Consider the following 19408-nt stretch of genomic DNA (forward strand, 5'->3'; position numbering starts at 1 on the left):
ATCTCACATCTACAAGTTGTTCACAAGGGTCATTACTAATAGATTAGAAAGAATACTTGATGATAATCAACTGAAAGAGCAAGCTGGCTTTATCACAGGATTCTCAACTATGGATCGCCTTCACGTAATATCACAGCTAATGGAGAAAGCAAATGAATATAAAACACCATTATGCCTACCATTTGTGGATTATGAAAAGGCATTTGACTCCATACAGCATAAGGCAATGTTTCGGGCACTGGAAAGACAAGACATAGATACCCTATATATTATGATTTTGAAGAAAATATATATGAGAGTGCTACCTCCTTTATTAGACTAGACAAAGACAGTAGCAAATTTAAAATCGAGAAAGGAGTTCGACAAGGAGACACAATATCTCCGAAGCTGTTTACTGCTGCCCTTGAGGAAGCTTTCAGAAGATTAGACTGGTCGCAGAAAGGAGTCAATGTGAACGTAGAGTACCTAAACCATTTACGATTTGCAGATGACATTATGGTTATAAGCCATGATCTCAAAGAATTAGAGGAAAATCTTAATCAGTTATGCACAGTTAGTAAGGATTTTGGACTAAAGATAAATATGGCTAAAGCAAAAGTAATGATGAACAAGTATGCCACAGAAAGGGAAATAAGGATTGAAGGAGCAGTAATTGAAACGGTGGAGTCATATACTTATCTGGGGCAAGTTATTAGCTGTAATAATGATAAATGGCTAGAAGTCAAGAGAAGAATAAATTTTGGATGGATAGCATTCAGGAAATATAGTCACATACTGAAGAGCAATATCCCAGTTTGTCCGAAACGTAAAATAATGAATCAATGTATATTCCCCACCATGACTTATGGAAGTGAAACTTGGGCACTCACCAAAAGAATGAAAGAGAAGCTGAGAACTACACAGCGAAGAATGGAACAAATTATATTGGGAATCAGACTGTTAGATAAAAAGAGAAACACATGGATTAGGCAGCAAACTCAAGTAAAGGACATTTTTATCAAAACTAAAGAACTAAAATGGTCTTGGGCAGGACACATAGCTCGAAGACATGATGACAGATGGCCTAAGAAAATAACAGAATGGTATCCAAGACGAGCTAGAAGAAAACCTGGAAGACAAAGGCGGAGATGGATAGATGAAATTCATGAGTTTGTGGGTAGTAAATGGATGGCCAGTGCTCAAAACAGAAGGAAGTGGAAAGTTGCTGGAGAGGCCTTCATCCTGCAGTGGATTGAAATTGGCTGATGATGATGATGAAAAACCATCTGAGACCATTGTAGTCACTTTTATGGAAGAAAAAGCCCTTCCCTTTGCCTAAATTCCACATCGCTACACTGTGATCATGCCATCTAGTGGGTATTTAATTTGCAGATTCTTAATGCATGAAAATCTGTCAAGAGTATTGCATTTTTTTTTGTTGCCTCTCTGACATACTGGTGTAGAAAACAGTTATCCAATAAATCCACAAAAGTCTTGTTATGGTGTGAGTGATTACCCCATAGGGTTCTGTTCAATATCTTATGTTAATATCCAAAAGTTAGTCTCCCACTATAAGATTGTGATTTTCCATGTAGTGTAGACAGAGAGTTTCTTTTTGTTTTGCCCTCTCTATAGTAGTAGTGGCATGTGATGCAAGAAAGCAAGCGTATGAGCTTATGCAGCATCACGAGTCTCATTAGTTCATTTGTTAACATTTATTAGTTCATTTGATAACCATTTAGGCCTAAATCTAGAACAATATTTCTTAATAGGTGTGAAACTTTTAGTAGCATCCGCAATTAATTCTTTGAATGCTTCCCACTTAGAATTTACTGTTGGTAACATCATCAGTTTATCCCACTGTACAGAATTTAAAAACTGTCTGAGACCACTGTACTCACCTTTACGAAAGCAAAAACCCTTTCCTTTACCCTTGATGGTAATTATATCTTTAAGTAAATTCCACATTAGTACACCGTGATCACTGCCACCTAGTGGTTCCTTTATCTGCAAATTCATAATACAACAATGATCACTGTCGATAACCAGATCAAGTGTATTACCCTCTTTGGTTGCTTCTCGAACATGCTGATGCAGAAAACAATCATCCAATAAATCCACAAAAGTTTTACTAGTGTGTGAGTGACCAACCCACAAGTTCCAGTCAATATCTGGGAAGTTAAAATCCACCATTATAAGACATTCTGATTTACTGACCCATTCTATTTCTTTGTACAATTGTTCATTGTACTCATTCGAGTCATTAGGCCTACAACACACTCCTACTCTTATTTTTGCTTTCGCAGTGCTTATGTCACACCAAACTGACTCAACAGTGCACTGTTCATCTATATCAGCTGGATGAACTTCTTTTGATTTTATGTTTTTCTTAATTAACAGCATAACACCACCTCCCTTCCTATCCTGTCTATCCTTTCTGTACTCATTGTACTCCCCAAATTCCAGTTCTGCATTCCTTATATCTGTGTGACACCACGTCTACAATATCCGCCTTTGATGTCTTGACCAACACTTCAGATTTATTTACTATACTTCTAGCATTGGTATACATGCAAGTATACATGTTCCTATTCTTATTATTAGTTACCCTAACACATCCCATATGCCCACCTGTTTCACGATGATTGTCATCAGTCCCTGAAACCCCCCAGCACCCCTCGCTCCAGGTCGCTACTTATTCTAATAGAAGTTGTGCAAGAATCACCTTCACCTCTGCCTCCGGCTACTTTTAACCTTTTAGTCTGTGATCCCCCCAAGCTAGCAGTTTTCTGACCCACCTAACACTGCCTCAATAGCATCAGCAAATATTCTTGCACCCTTTCTATTTAAGTGTATCCCATCCCTGAAGAAGCAGTCTCTCCTGTTAACAAGCACAGACCAGGCTGAAAAAAATTTTACCCCTGGAGCCTTGCACATTTCTTCCAGGGCCAGATTGATTGACAAGGCTCTCGTCATATACTTCCTCCTATGGTGTCTGGGCAGAATTGCGGATGTTACACTATGATGCACTTGTTATTACCATATATATCAGGGATGGCCAATGAATTTTATTTGCAGTTCGTATTATAAAATGATTTATAATAGTTATTATGAAAATTATCTAATAATTCATAATAATTATTAAAGAAAATAGATGCATTCAATATATAATGTATGATTATAATTTTTTTCATTTTTAAATGTCTTACATCAGAATTAAGGGAATATACAAAAATGCCAAAGTAAAATAGTTAGCATTAGCAGAGGCATACAATGCAAAAAAGCAAGCTTATACAGCATCAGCCAAAAAAAAAAAAAAAACCTTCCCATTTCATACCTCCATTTGTTCCAAATGCCTGTCCAGCTCAGCCTTAAATTTATTTAGGCTATCAACTTCCACAACAAAAGATGGAAGTCTGTTCCACCAATCAACTACCTGCTGGCTAAAGGCAAATTTCCGTACATCTATTCTACAACTGTCTTTCCTCAATTTGAATCTGTGTCTCCTCAGGTCGTTAATCTGAGCAAGAGGAAGAATCCCATCAGCATTCAGCTTGCTCAACCCATTCAAGGCCTTATACACCTCAATGAGATCACCTCGCAGGTGCCTATTCTCCAGCACTGCAATTTGCAGAACTTAAGCCTTTCTTGGTAACAGCACCCCTTTGATGCCCTTCTTTGTACTCATTCTAGCAACTCTACATCCTTCCTAAAATGAGGCCACCAGACCTGTACACAGTACTGTAGGTGTGGCCTGACCATTGCCTTGTACAAGATAATCGCCTCCCTGTCCGGCTAGCAAAATTCCTATATATTATTGACAAGACTCCATCACCTGCCCTGGCAGTATGTCTGCACTGCACAGCAAACTTCATATTTGACTGCATAATTACCCCCAGGTCTTTTCCACTTCCTTGAGTGTAGTACCACAGAGTTGGCACATTTCTCTTTTGGTTATTGCCACCCATATGCAATACTTTGCATTTGTCAATGTTAAACTTCAGTTGCCACTTCTCAACCCATTTTCCCAACTTATCTAGATCTAGTTGGAGTAGCATACTGTCTTTACTGTTGTTAACAACCCTGCCAACCTTTGTATCATCTGCAAACTTGGATATTAATCCTGATATACCTTCATCAGTATCATTGATGAATACACAAAACAACAGTGGGCCCAACACCGAACTCTGGGGAACTCCACTAATAACGTTTGTCCACGAAGAGCAGCGTCCATTGATTACCACTCTCTTTCGTCTCCCACTCAACCATCCCTTTATTCATTGTAGTTAGTGACCTTATGCTCAATGAGTTTTTATTATTTGTATGTGGGAAATCATTGGTGTCCAGCTGCAGACTGCAGTCCACCAATTGGTGAACCCTGATGTATATAATGCTTTTGTGTAACATTTACATTTTCCCCTGAACATATTTTGGACTTGTTTCTGTAATGCTTTTAAGATTTACAGTGTTATCTAGTATTATTGCTATTGTTGTACATTAATATAAATTAATATTTATTTAATCCTCTAATATTTCTCTGAATGTTTAATAAGTGCTGAAAGTGGATGGTGTATATATTATTTCAGTGCCTTGTTTTTATAGTTTTCCTTATTGCATTGTCAGCCTTATCGCTTTGTTTTTGTTTATGATGGAAAATGAAGTTTACTGTGAAAAAGAGGAACACTAATATATGACCTAACTGATGTAGGTCATATATTAGTGTTCCTTATGTTGCATTTTAGGGCAAACACCTCAAGTTGCATAGTGAGTTAGCAAATTAATGCTATAGTAAAGGTTATATGTTATTTTCATTTGGCAAGGTATGATTGCACAACCTAAAGTACCAAGATACCTTAACATTTGCAATGAAATCATAACTTTTTTTTTTATAAAATAATTATAAAATTATTTTTATGATTTCATTTTATTTTGAATGTTATTGTGTTTGTTGCATTAGTTTTGTGGTATATTGTTCCTTGTTTTTACAATAGTCTTGGAGGCATTAACCTTTATAGTAATATATAGTTTTAGCTTTATAGTAAATACTTTTATATATATATATATATATATATATATATATATATATATATATATATATATATATATATATATATATTTTATTGGCATAATTGCTTTTCCCCTAACCCCCTATTGTCAAATTCAGTACTTTTCAGAAGTGTGTTCCTCACAATTGGCAAGGAATGCCTGTATAATGACTAACTGCAGTGGTGTAACTAAGATTTTTTTTTTTTTTTTTTTGTGAGCTCTGTTTACGCTTCTTTTGTGAGCTTAGTTTACGCTCTGTTTGTGGGTTTTAGGTACATTCACAAAAAAAAAAAAAAAAAAAAGGTGTCAATTGCTTAATACTAATCTGCTATTTTTGGTTTTAGGGGATGCACTGTACCTGCTGACCTTACCCTAACTACACCACTGACTAACTGGGAGTGATTTACATATTTTTTGTACTATATTTCTTAATAAATAGTGATGTACATAAACTAATATTAGACTTATTTTCTGCATAAGTCTACTTGTAGAGTTTGCTTTATTTTCTTTCGCATTAAAGTTTTAAATTTTTTTTCAAATTTTAGCTGTATTATCATTTCTCTTTTATTAGTTACTTAAAAGAGATGATGAAACGGACAGTCTTGATGGGAGAGAGTAATTCTGTTTTACTCATTGGACCACGAGGAAGTGGAAAATCAGCAGTAAGTATTAAATCTTTAAATATTTTCTCAGCGTCACAGATTATTATTTTCTTAGTTTACGCTCTGTTTGTGGGTTTTTTTTTTTTTTTTTTAGTTAATGATGAAAATTTGCTGGAATTTTGCATGGTTAGAGATTAAATAGCATTAGCATGTAATCTTGTCAGTTGTTTGCTTAATGTTTTGATCAGGGTTGTGGGTGTTTGCCATGTCAAAAAAACAGATGGTGGAAAATGAAGAAGCCGTTTATGAAGCAACTTATTTTGGGTTTTAATTTTTCTAAATGAATGCTGGCAGCCTAGGTGTGGCCTGGTCTAGTAACATTGTCAGATAGTCAATATTTTTAGACAGTAGTAATTATAGTTTTTTCTTTGGGACATGTAGAAGGATTGCATCTGGCAGAAATTCAGATGTTAAAATGGATTGGCTAAGTTGCCAGAAAGATGACTAGTTGTTGCTCAGTTGTGGATAAAATGAAAGAAACAATGGTTCAGACATGTGAAACAAGTTTGGCTGGATGAGCCAGTAAATGGAACTTTAGTTATGAAAGTGGAGGCAGTGTTGAAAAGATGACATAGATGGAGGTTGAGAAGAGGGTGCAAGGGAGAGTGGATTTAGAAAGGAACTTAGCCCAGTATAATTTTTCCATTAAGAATGTCTTTTCAAAGTTGTTTCACATGAGAAAATTATCAGTAAGGAGAAAATAATGAAGAAAAACTCATTTATTGATAGCAAAATGTGATGGTTTGCCTTGTTAAGAAATTTTACTTTCTATGTAAACAGAATATAACTTTAACTTCACATTACAACATTCCATTCCTATTTTATTTTAATAACAATTATAGTAATTCATTTGTATGCATATACATTAACCATTGAATAAATTGAGATTGACTACTTAGAAGGTAGATGAACTTTTTGCTCAGTGCCCTCAACTGCTAAAACTCTTTGGCTGCATTTAGGGCGGTCCTCTATGAGTTTTCTTTGTACCAGTGTGAGCAAAATTTGTATTGGTAATAACAAATTATGCAGGGAATCAAGCTTATAAAGCATCAAACAAAAAAAAACAAAAAAAATAAAAATAAAAAATACGCATCTTCTTATCCCTTGTAGTAATTTGCCTAATTCTCCCTTAATTTATTCACTCCACAGTGCCAGATGTAAGTTTGTTTCAACAATCAGTTACTCTCTGGCAAAATGCACATTTTTACACATCTATTCTATGACCATCCTTTTTCAATTTAAATTTATGTATCCTTATGTGTATTGTCTGAGAAAGAATAAGGATACCATCAGCATTTAGTTTACTCAATCCATCCAAAGCTTTAAACATTTCATTCGGATCTCCTCACAGGTGCCTAGTTTTCAAGTGCTGCAATTTACAGAACTGAAGTCTTTTATGGCAAGAGTACCCTTTTCTGTCCTTGACTAATCTTGTTGTTATTCTCTGTACCCATTCAAACAGAACCACATCCTTTTTTCAGATCTGTATGCAGTACTGAAGACGTGGGCTAATCATTGCCATACAGTAGGATAATCACCTACTTTACACTGCTGGCAAAATTCTCTGTGTATCACTGAAAGAATCCCATGAGCTGACCTAGCAGCCTGTCTGCATTGTTCAGAGAACTTCATATTAAACTTTGCAATTACCACTAGGTTTCTTCTTTCCCTACTGTGTTGAGTGTGGTATCACCCAACTGGTATATATAGCCGACCGGGCTAGCCGAGTGGGTAAAGTACCTGCCCGGCAACCCAAAGGTCGCGGGTTCGATTCCCGCCTCGGGCTTGGATCACTGTACTGCAAAAACCTTTGGAGGTGCAATATGGCCACAGAAGCCGATGCGCCAACAACTACCAAATCAAAAAAAAAAAAAAAAAAAACCAACTGGTATACTATTCTGGGATTATTGCTGCTCATATGCAATACCTTGCATTTATCAATGTTAAACCTTAATTGTCACTTCTCAACCCACTGTCCAAGTTTTCTAGGTCTTGTTGCGATAGTAAGCCTTGACCACCATTCACCATCCTACTGATCTTTGTATCATTTACAAACTTAGACAATAAGCATGGGCTTGGCACACCCAAGATCCTGATCTGGATATCATCATCTCTCTCTCTCTCTCTCTCTGGTTACAAAGGAACTGGATGCAAAAAATAATTTTGATATCATATATTTGGATTTCAGGAAAGCTTTTGACACTGTTGCGCATGGAAGACTATTGTACAAATTGGAGCAGAATGGTATTAAGGGTAAGTTGCTACAATGGATAAAAGGATGGTTGAGTGGGAGAAGACAGAGGGTGGTAATTAATGGGTGCTACTCTTCGTGGACTAATGTTATTAGTGGAGTCCTACAGGGTTCGGTGTTGGGTCCTCTGTTGTTTTGTATATTTATTAATGATATTGATGAAGGTATATCAAGCTTAGTGTCGAAGTTTGCAGATGATGCAAAGGTTGGCAGGGTTGTTAATAACAGTAATGGCAGTGTGCTACTGCAACAGGATCTAGATAATTTGGGCAGATGGGCTAAGAAGTGGCAACTGAAGTTTAACCTTGACAAATGCAAAGTACTGCATATGGGTAGAAGTAATCCCAGAGAAAAGTACCAACTGTGTGGTACTACACTTACGGTGGTAGAAAATGAAAAAGACCTGGGAGTAATTGTGCAGTCAGATATGAAGTTTTCTGAGCAACGCAGACAGGCTGCCAGGGCAGGTCATGGGGTTTTGTCAATGATATATAGGAATTTTGCTAGCAGGGAAAAGGAGGTGATTGTCCCTCTGTATAAGGCAGTGGTCAGGCCACGCCTTGAGTACTGCGTACAGGTCTGGAGGCCTCATTTTAGGAAGGATGTAGATTTACTTGAGCGTGTACAGAGAAGGGGAATGAAGGGATCCTCTTACCAAGAGAGGCTTAAGTTCTGCAAATTGCAGTGGCTGGAGACTAGGCACCTGTGCGGTGATCTGATTGAGGTGTATAAGGCCTTGAATGGGTTGAACACGCTGAATTCTGATGGGATCCTTCCACTTGTTCAGATTACGAATCTAAGGGGGCATAAATTCAAATTAAGCCAGCGGGTGGTTAATTGCTGGAACAAACTTCCATCTGTTGTTGTGGAAGTTGATAGATTGAATAAATTTAAGGAGGAACTGGTCAGGCATTTGGAGGGAATGGAGTGATTTTTTTTTTTTTTTTTTTTTTTGGCTGATGCTGCATAAGCTCATACACTTGCTTTCTTGCATCACATGCTACTACTACTACTACTCTCTCTCTCTCTCTCTCTCTCTCTCTCTCTCTCTCTCTCTCTCTCTCTCTCAGGGTAACTTGGGAATTTTTTTTTTTTTTTTTTTTTTCCGGTGGTGCAGCGTAAGCCTTAGGCTTCCTTGCACCATATAGATAATAATAAGAAATAAGCCTTCATCAATACTGTTAATAAATATTGAAAACAGTAAGGGTCCATCACTGAACCCTGAGGGCCTTTACTAATAACATTAGTCCAAGAAGAGTAGTGTCCATTTATAACCACTCTCCGATTTCTTTCACTCAGCTATCCCTTTATCCATAGCAGTAACTTGTCCCCGATGCTGCCCTGCTCCAATTTGCACAGCAGTTTTTCACGTGGAACAATATCAACATCTTTTCTGAAATATAAGTGTATGATGTCAAAATAATTGCATTCAGTTCCTTGTTAGTTTATCATAATAGCTGATCAGCTTGGCCAGACAAAATCTCTGATTAACAAACCCATGCTGTGATTTCCATTTAACCACCACATTCCTGTTAAAGGTGATTTTGCAATACTTTCCTAACCATTGGCTGTCAGGGATTATTTTATTATGCAGCTCTTACTTGTTTTTGCAGCTCTAAAATTCAAATGTGCTGTTCTAATTAGTTTTGTGCAATCTAATTATATATATATATATATATAGATATATATGAGAAGATATATATATATGAGAAGCGATTATTTATATATATATATATATATATAATCGCTTCTCAGCCCTCTGGCTTAGATCGTATTGTAGTATAATTACAGTATATAAAAATCAACAATATATGTAACGGTCTTATGTTGAATACGATGGCAAAATATGAAAAAAATTAAAGAAAACACAGGTTTTAAAAACAACCTTTATATTAAAAATATGGCGAACTAAAAGTTGAAAATAAATTATATATATAGAGTCCAAGTGCAGTTAATATAAGTTGTGTAAAAAAAACATTAATTTCATGAAGACACAAACAAAAACAGTACTAAAAGGTATTTCTTGGCTAAATGCCTCAGAGTATAAAGGAGTTTACGTATGCATGGCTAATGTGCACACATCATTTCTCCTACCAAGGTAGTTTTAATGCATTGTTTTAATTATATCATATTGTGAATACTTTCGTAACAAGTTGCCATGGTATTGCACTACCTCAAATAAATAACGCTTCACCTATAGAGAAGACTATTATTACTTAGTCTCGGCAGATACCACCACCCAGATGGCACTGTTTAAAGGCTTTTTGGCTCCTCTTCGGTGGATGGGCAAGTATCCTGTTTTTGCAATAGTGATAACCCAGTTAGAATGAAGTCATTCTGAAGTATACCTCCACAATATGAGAGATGCCTGATGGTGTGCATGGTTTAATCTAAACGTTATTTCTTGGCTAAATGTCTCAGAGTATGAAGGAGTTTATTTATGCATGGGTAATGCACATATGTCATTTCTACTACCAAGGTAGTTTTAATGCATCATTTTAATTATATCTCATATTGTGAATACCTTCACAATGAGTTGCTATGGTAGTTTCAATAGTTACAACTCAGTTATTGCAAAAACTGGGTACCTACCCACCCACCAAAGAGGGGCCAAAAAGCCTTAAAATGATGCTGTCTGCCGAGAATAAGTAACAATAGTCTTCTTCTTCATAGGTGAAGCGTTACTTATTAGAGGTAGTGCAATACCATGGCAACTTGTTGTGAAGGCACAATATGAGATATAATTAAAATGATGCATTAAAACTACCTTGGTAGTAGAAATGATGTGTGGGTGATGCACACATCATTTAGAAATAATGTGTGTCGCATGTGATAACATGTCACATGCAACACGTGAATGACGATATCACTTCACGAGGAAGGTATCATTTTAATTGCCATTGTGGTACAACAAAAGAAAAACTGTATATGAGTGAACGTGTTTAATGATATTAATTAAGAATAAATAGTATAATACCTTTTTTTTTTATAAATAAAAACCAAAACTTCCTACAATTCAGCTCTCATTAGCACAGCATCTGCATTTACCGTTATACCATCTGACTCCAATATACATAAGAGATACATTCCAGGACTTCTTACATAAGTCGATTTTTGCTTAACCTGGGAATGACTAATAAAATATTACTACTATATCTCCCTGATACCTCAAAATTACAAAATCCACGTAATATTGTCAGAAGAATGAAGAAAAATAGTTATACACCATAACTATCTGTAAAGAACTTCACATGGTTAAGCTACAAGATATGCTGTCATACCTAGCATTCAAGAAATTAATAGTGGAAGCTACTAAACGTTTCATACCTATTAAGAAATATTGTTCAAGGTTTAGGCCTAAATGGTTGTCAAATGAACTAATGAGACTTGTTTTTTTTTTTTTTTTTTGTAGTTGTTGGCACATAGGCTTCTGTGGCCATAATGCACCTCTCAAGGTTTTTGCAGTACTTTGATCCAAGCCCAAGGCGGGAATCGAACCCTTGACCTTTGGGTTGCCAGGCAGGCACTTTACCTACCCGGCTAGCCCAGTCGGATGATGAGACTCGTGGCAGAGAAGAAAAAACGCATGGGATACATATAAATTATCAGGGGACACAGAAGCCTATGATATATATAAGCTAGTCTGTAACCAAGTCACAAAGGAGGTTAGGCAGGCGAAGGCAGATTACAAGAAATCTTTGGCAAAGGATGCTAAGAAACACAGCAACGATTTCTTTACTTATATAAACTCTAAAAGGAAGGGGATGAATCTGATTGGTCCACTTGACATCGATGGTTCGACTGTTGATGATCCTGCTCAGAGAGCAAACAAACTGAATGAGTATTTTGCATCTACATTCACACATGAGGAGTTATTAAGGTTTGAAAATGCCACAAGGTTATCAAATTGTAACAGGGTGCTTAATGATTTTGTAATAACTGAGAACAAAGTGGGGGAGAAATTGTTGACGTTAAACATAAGAAAGGCACCTGGGGTGGATGGGATCTATCCAGTTATATTAAAGGAGGCGGCAAAGGAAGTAAGCAAACCCTTAGCTATAATTATGAGAGCATCCTTGGACTCAGGGGAGGTCCGCACAGACTGGAGATGTGCAAATGTCTCCTCAATTCACAAAGGGGGATCGAAGGGTGACACAATAATTACAGACCAGTTAGTTTAACTTCTGTTCCTGGTAAAATAATGGAGTCACTGGTTAAAGATGCATTGCAGGATCATCTAGACAAGACTTCAGCAATAATTCAGACACAGCATGGGTTTGTTAAGGGGAAGTCTTGTCTGACAAATTTGATAGGATATTATGATGTGGTTACAAAGGAGCTGGATGCAAAAAATAATTTTGATATTGTATACTTGGATTTCATGAAAGCTTTTGACATTGTTGCACATGGAAGACTACTGTACAAGTTGGAGCAGAATAGTATTAAGGGTAAGTTGCTACAATGGATAAAAGGATGGTTGAGTGGGAGAAAACAGAGGGTGGTAATCAATGGATGCTGCTCTTCGTGGACTAATGTTATTAGTGGAGTCCCACAGGGTTCGGTGTTGGGTCCAGTGTTGTTTTGTATATTTATCAATGATATTGATGAAGGTATATCAGGCTTAGTATAGAAGTTTGCAGATGAAACAAAGGTTGGCAAGGTTGTTAATGACAGTAATGGCAGTGTCTTACTGCAGCAGGATCTAGAAAATTTGGGCAGATGGGCTGAGAAGTGGCAACTGAAGTTTAACCTTGAAAAATGCAAAATACTGCATATGGGTAGAAGTAATCCAAGAGAAACGTACCAACTGTGTGGTACTACACTTAAGGAGGTAGAAAATGAAGACCTGGGAGTAATTGTGCAGTCAGATATTAAGCATTTCTGAGCAATGCAGACAGGCTGCCAGGGCAGGTCATGGAGTTTTGTCAATGATATATAGGAATTTTGCTAGCAGGGAGAAGGAGGTGATTGTCGCTCTGTATAAGGCAATGGTCAGGCCACGCCTTGAGTACTACGTGCAGGTCTGGAGGCCTCATTTTAGGAAAGATGTAGATTTGCTTGACCTTGTACAGAGAAGGGCAACAAGATTGGTGAGTGGAATGAAGGGATCCTCTTACCAAGAGAGGCTTAAGTTCTGCAAATTGCAGCAGCTGGAGACTAGGTACCTGTGAGGTGATGTGATTGAGGTGTATAAGGCCTTGAATGGGGTGAGCACGCTGAATGCTGATGGGATTCTTCCAGTTGTTCAGATTACGAACCTATGGGGGCATAAATTGAAATTGAGGAAGGACAGATGTAGAATAGATGTGCAGAAATTTGCCTTTAGCCAACGGGTGGTTAATTGCTGGAACAAACTTCCATCTGTTGTTGTGGAAGTTGATAGGTTAAATAAATTTAAGGAGGAACTGGACAAATATTTAGAGGAGATTGTTTTGTAATTTTTTTTTTTTTTTTTTTGGCTGTGCTGCATAAGCTCATACGCTTTTTCTTGCATCACATGTCACTACTACTACCTTACAACATGCGAATGAATTGGGCACTACACAATGATAGTTTGACGCAAAGTTGTTGAAAATGGTATGACAACGTGAATTTCAACTCCATCACAATAACCCGACATGTGTAACGATTATTACATACAGAATGCAAACAGACGCTCTCACTTCTCTCTCAAACAAAACTGAAGTGACTCTACAATCCAGAAGGAAAGGATGTAGAGATGAAGGACTAGAGGGTAATTCTCTGAAGAAATAGCCAATGGGACACAGTCCACGTGGCTTGAACATTGTGGGGGTTTTGCTGAAGTGCTTCGATGTAGTTCACCTGTCTCAAACACATGTTGTCGAAAATTTCTTCAGAATTTTTGAAGCAGAAAATGAAATGTTAACTCTAGTTATTTGTCTAGATTTTAATTATGCCGCAGGTTATTATCCAACATATTTGTATGGGAATGAAAATAAAAACTTATTGTTCTTTCGTTCGATTTCACTCTTAAAAATTATATAGTAAGTATCTTTACAATTTTACCAAAAAAATTTACGCAAGTCCGAAGTTACGTAACTCTGGCCTACGTAAGTCGGGGACTAACTGTAAATAATCTATTATTTCTGATATCTGATACTGATACAGATAAGTTTGAAATTTTATTTATTCATAAAAATGTTTTTAAATATGTATCATTAGAAGAAATAAAATATTTTGTATAAGATAATATCATATATGTTGGAGCTCCTTACTTTTTGGATTTTTTTTTGAAAAAATCCAGCAGAGTAAGGAACTCCACATATGTCTTATCAAAATTGGTTACCCCTTTTTTCTATAAATTAAAGTATGGATATAAAAGTAAAACTTCAAAGACAAAAGACTATTAGTTATCTTCAAAGCAAAATCTCTAAAAAAAGATTTGCAGTCATTGGCATTAACATCAGCACCCACACCTGACAGTTAGAATTGGAACCATGATGCAGAAATACAAGTAACACCAATGGCATCATCAACATTGATGACTGCACAAACTTTATTGTCCGTTTCAGAAGAGTGCTTCAAATACTTAAAATTATGGCATCAAAATGGAAAGAAGTATGGGGGAAGGGGTTTCAAAAAAAGATTTGTATTTACCCAGAAGTAGTTGTGATTCAAAGATGAAATTTTTTTTTTTTGTTTGTTTTTGATGCCTTGATATCTCTATAGCAACTGTACAAATTTTGGTTTCGATCTGACAGTTCATCTTTTTTTTCTTTGTAGTGCTGAATGAAGTGAAGTGTTATAGTGGATAAAGTGAAATACAGATCAGTGATTTGGTTTGTCTTTTTGCAAAGGGAAACACTCAAAACAATCTATGAAGAAATGGTCATGTTTATGGAGAAGACTGCCCAGATTACAGTGTTATTGCACATTGGTATAAATAATTTAAATGTGGAGGAGTATGATGAGGAAATTCCAGGATGCCCATCGACTGTTGTAACAAAAGAGTGTTGCCAAAATTGAGTCATTAATACTGGAAGATAGCCATATTAGCCTCAAAGAACTAGCTGCAGAGCTCCAAATTAGGTCTGTGGAGAACACCATCTACGAACAGCTACACATGAGTAAAGTGGGTTCCCAGACTTCTGATTCCTTACCAGAAGAAGGAAAGAGCGCAATGTACATATGAAATATCAATGTGCCAGGAAAAGCAAGAGAAATTTTTTTCACAGCTAGTCATAATGGATGAAACTTGGATCCATCACTATGATCCTGAAACTAAATGAATGTCAAACCAATGGAACCATGCTGAATCACCCCCCCCCCCAAAGGCAAAGGTGCAATCAAGCGCTGGCAAGATGATGCTGTTAGTTTTTTTTTTTTGGGGTCAGCATGGCATTAACACTAACAGAGATTGCCTTCAAAAAGGCTGTATTGTGATGAAGTATTACTCCAACTTCCTCAAAAAGCTACATGCTGCTATTAAAGTAAAAAGAATAGGAAAGCTGTCAAAAGGTGTGCACCTGCTCCACGATAATGTCCCTATGCATTCCTCCCATGCTGCAGTGAGGTTTGTCCACAAATGTGGGTTTTAAATATTACTGCATCCTGCTTATTCCCCCAACCTTGCACCCTCAGATTTCTTCCTCTTTGCTGTTGATGAGGTGATTTCTGCTGCTGAGTCGTGGTTTGAAGGAGTCAGAGGACTTCTAGAAAACTGGACTGTGGAAGTGTATTGAGGGGTAGCAAAAATGTCATTTTGTCTGATGACTATATTGAAAAAGTGTAATACACAATTTGTTTCAACCTTCTATCACAACTACATATCATCATCAGCCATTTTCAATCCACTGCAGGATGAAGGCCTCTCCAGCAACTTTCCAGTTCCTTCTGTTTTGAGCACTGGCCATCCATTTACTACCCACAAACTCATGAATTTCATCTATCCATCTCCGCCTTTGTCTTCCAGGTTTTCTTCTATCTCCTCTTGGGTACCATTCTGTTATTTTCTTAGTCCATCTGTCACCATGTCTTCTCCTATATCCGTACCTCCTAGTGCTCCACCACTACCAAAACAAAGTGGTAAAGAAAAGCTAAAAAGTTCGGAAGAGCCACCCATAACACCAGAAACAATGGATGTAGAGAATAAGGAGGTACCGGATGAATCAGTCTTGGAACTCTTTGCGGAGGAAGAAATGGACATGGGACAGCGTCCATTCTTCCCCAAAAAAGATAAATCCAAGACTGACAAAAGTAAGCCCTCAGCACCTCAGAAGCTGCCTGATGGACCCACCAAGCCAAAATAATGGCTAAATTCCTACAGTGGAATTGTCATGGATTCCGGCGAAATACTGATGACATCAAGGCCCTCCTGCAAAAGCACGAGCCAGTTTGCTTTTGCTTGCAGGAGACTTATCTAAAGGTAAATGATAACCCCACCATGCATAATATAACACTTTTTCGTAAGGACAGAATTGCGGATGGTCCTGCTCATGGAGGAGTGGCTATCCTTGTGGGGAACCAGACCCCAGTTCAGCCCTTGCTAATTACAACTAGCATAGAGGCTGTTGCAATTTGCCTTACAGTGGGATTTTTATTAATGGTCTGCTCTATTTATTTGCCACCTGGGACTGACATCTCCCAGAAAGACCTTGATGATCTTGTAACACAGTTGCCTCCCCCTTTCTTACTTCTCGGGGATTTTAATGGACATAATACCCTGTGGGGTAGTGCTAACATCAACGGAAGGGGACGAGTCATGGAGCATATGCTAAATGACAATGACCTTTCCCTTCTAAATACTGGAACAAACACCTTCCACATGCCTACTTTTTCCGCCATTTTTCTCTCTATCTGCTCCCCTTCTCTACTCCCTTCACTCACTTGGGAAGTGGAAGAGAATCCATATGGAAGTGATCACTTCCCTGTGATAACCTCGTTACACAGTGGAAGGCCATGTCTTCCTTTCAGGCTACCACGGTGGAAGACTGATCAGGCTGACTGGACTGCCTTCCAACATCAGGTAAATTTTGACCTCAGTACCATCAGTCAGGAGCCTATCAATGATGCAGTAACGTACATCACAGAAATTATAGTCCAAGCAGCTTTCAGGCTACCACGGTGGAAGACTGATCAGGCTGACTGGACTGCCTTCCAACATCAGGCAAATTTTGACCTCAGTACCGTCAGTCAGGAGCCTATCAATGATGCAGTAATGTACATCACAGAAATTATAGTCCAAGCAGCTGCTAATGCTGTTCCAAAAACATCTGCCTGGTTTCCACCATTTCCCAAACCCTGGTGGAATTCACAATGCACAGCAGCCAAAAAGGCTCAAAATAAAGCGTGGGGGATATTCCAATGATATCCTACCACTGTTAATCTAATAGCCTTCAAGCATGCACGAGCCAAAGCACGGTACATTCACCGTCAGAGTCGAAAGGAATCTTGGATCCATTTTACATCATCTATTAACCAGTCTACCAACTCTAAGGTAGTCTGGGATAAAATCTGAAAAATGAAGGGAAAATATACATCCCACCCTTCATCGATCCTAAACTATAATGGATGCAATATTGCAGAGCCCACTGCAATAGCCAATGCTCTTGGGAAAACATTTTCAAACATCTCTGGGATATCATCCTATCCCCCAGAGTTCCTGGTCCTGAAACATAAAAGAGAAAAAGAGGCACTAAATTTCTCATCGAAAGGCCTTTTTCCCTACAATGTGCCTTTCACACTGCAAGAATTAAAGAGCTCTCTATCATTCCAAGGCAAGTGCTGTTGGACTAGATGGCATCCATTATTAAATGCTTAAACATCTCTCACCTACATCTATGGATCGCCTGCTTGTTTTGTATAATAGAATATATATAAATGAGCTATTTCCAGATTCCTGGCGTATGGCCCTTGTGCTTGCCTTTGCGAAGCCAGGAAAGGATCCTAAACTCGTTACTAATTACCGTCCTATTGCTCTGACTAGCTGTCTGTGCAAAATCCTGGAGAGAATGGTTAATTTTCGGTTAATGTGGTATTTAGAATCGAATGATCTTCTCTCCAGCATGCAGTGCGGCTTCCGAAAAAACAGATCAACTCTTGATCATTTAATTAGACTGGAAACATCCATCCGGGATGCTTTCCTAAAATGCAAACACTTGGTGTCAGTGTTCTTTGACATGGAAAAAGCGTATGACACAACTTGGAAATTTGGCATCTTAAAAGATTTGCATAGCCTTGGTCTTAGAGGGTATCTCCCCATTTTTATTAAAAACTTTTTAGCCAATCGATCTTTCCAAGTTCATGTGGGATCCTCACTCTCTCGTTCGTTTAGCCAAGAGGAGGGAGTACCACAAGGATCAGTTTTAAGTGTCACGCTTTTTGCCATCAAAATAAATTCCATCACAGAACAACTTCCTCCAACTGTAAACAGTGCCCTCTATGTTGATGACTTTAGCATATTTTGTCAGTCATGCAACATGAGGGTTATTGAAAGACAACTGCAACAAACCATCAGTCGCCTTAATTCCTGGGCACTTGCAAATGGCTTCAGGTTCTCGCCGGAGAAGACCGTTTGTGTACACTTTTGTCGTAAGCGTAATCTTCATCCTGAACCTAAATTAAGGCTCGGACAAAATGTTATTCCAGTAGTGTCAGACACAAAATTCTTGGGACTTGTGTTTGATAAGAAGTTGACCTTTCTCGAACATATTCGTCAACTTTGTACAAAATGCACGAGGGGACTAAATATTCTTCGCTCTCTCTCCTCCACGCGTTGGGGAGCAGACAGGTGCACCCTACTATGTATTTACCGTGCACTTGTACGATCCAAATTAGACTACGGGGCCCAGATATACTCCTTAGCTAGAGATAGTGTCCTTCGATGGCTGGACCCTGTCCACTATCAGGCTATCCGTATCGCTACTGGAGCTTTTCGAACATCTCCTGTCCAGAGCTTATACGTCGAAGCAAACGAACCATCGTTATCCCTTCGACGTAAGCAGTTGTCTTTAAACTATGCCTTAAAGTTGAAATCCCTGCCAGACCATCCTACGTGGACATCCGTTTTTGAGCCACGTTGGGAAAACTTATACAATACCCGTCAGACTGCCAACCGACCTTTTGGTATTCGTGTCCAAGAGCTAATCAGAGAGTTTAACATCATGGTAGACAAGGTTGCACAAACACCAAAAGAAACTCTTCCACCCTGGCATGCTCATACCCCGTCGTGCGACTTTTCCCTTAAGAAATGGGTAAAGTCTGAGATCTCATCATCTGTCTACCAGCAACTCTATTCTGCACACCGAGCTGAGCACTCAGACTTCCTGCCCATTTACACAGACGGCTCGAAGTCTGAATTGTGCGTAGGATCTGCTGTTGTCTTTCCGGACACTATAATATCTCAGCAGATTCTTCCTGAATCCAGGATATACACTGCAGAGCTGTATGCTATAGAGGTATTTGGCGCATTATAGCCTCAGTTGCTGATGCGCCAATAAACCCCAAACCA

General features: G+C 38.1%; 1 protein-coding gene across 1 annotated transcript in view; it reads left to right on the plus strand.

The window, feature by feature from the left end:
• Orc4 (origin recognition complex subunit 4) overlaps positions 1-19408 on the plus strand; it is a 181814-nt gene that overhangs the window by 9915 nt on the left and 152491 nt on the right. The window contains exon 2 of the mRNA XM_090388705.1: positions 5597-5687. Coding sequence (XP_090244831.1) covers positions 5610-5687 — 78 coding nt within the window. The 5' untranslated portion in view covers positions 5597-5609. The remainder of the gene's footprint in view (positions 1-5596; positions 5688-19408) is intronic.

The sequence above is a fragment of the Mastigoproctus giganteus genome, chromosome 14 (assembly GCF_048544385.1).
Source record: "Mastigoproctus giganteus isolate SK-2022 chromosome 14, ASM4854438v1, whole genome shotgun sequence".
Classification (NCBI taxonomy): Eukaryota; Metazoa; Arthropoda; class Arachnida; order Uropygi; family Thelyphonidae; genus Mastigoproctus; species Mastigoproctus giganteus.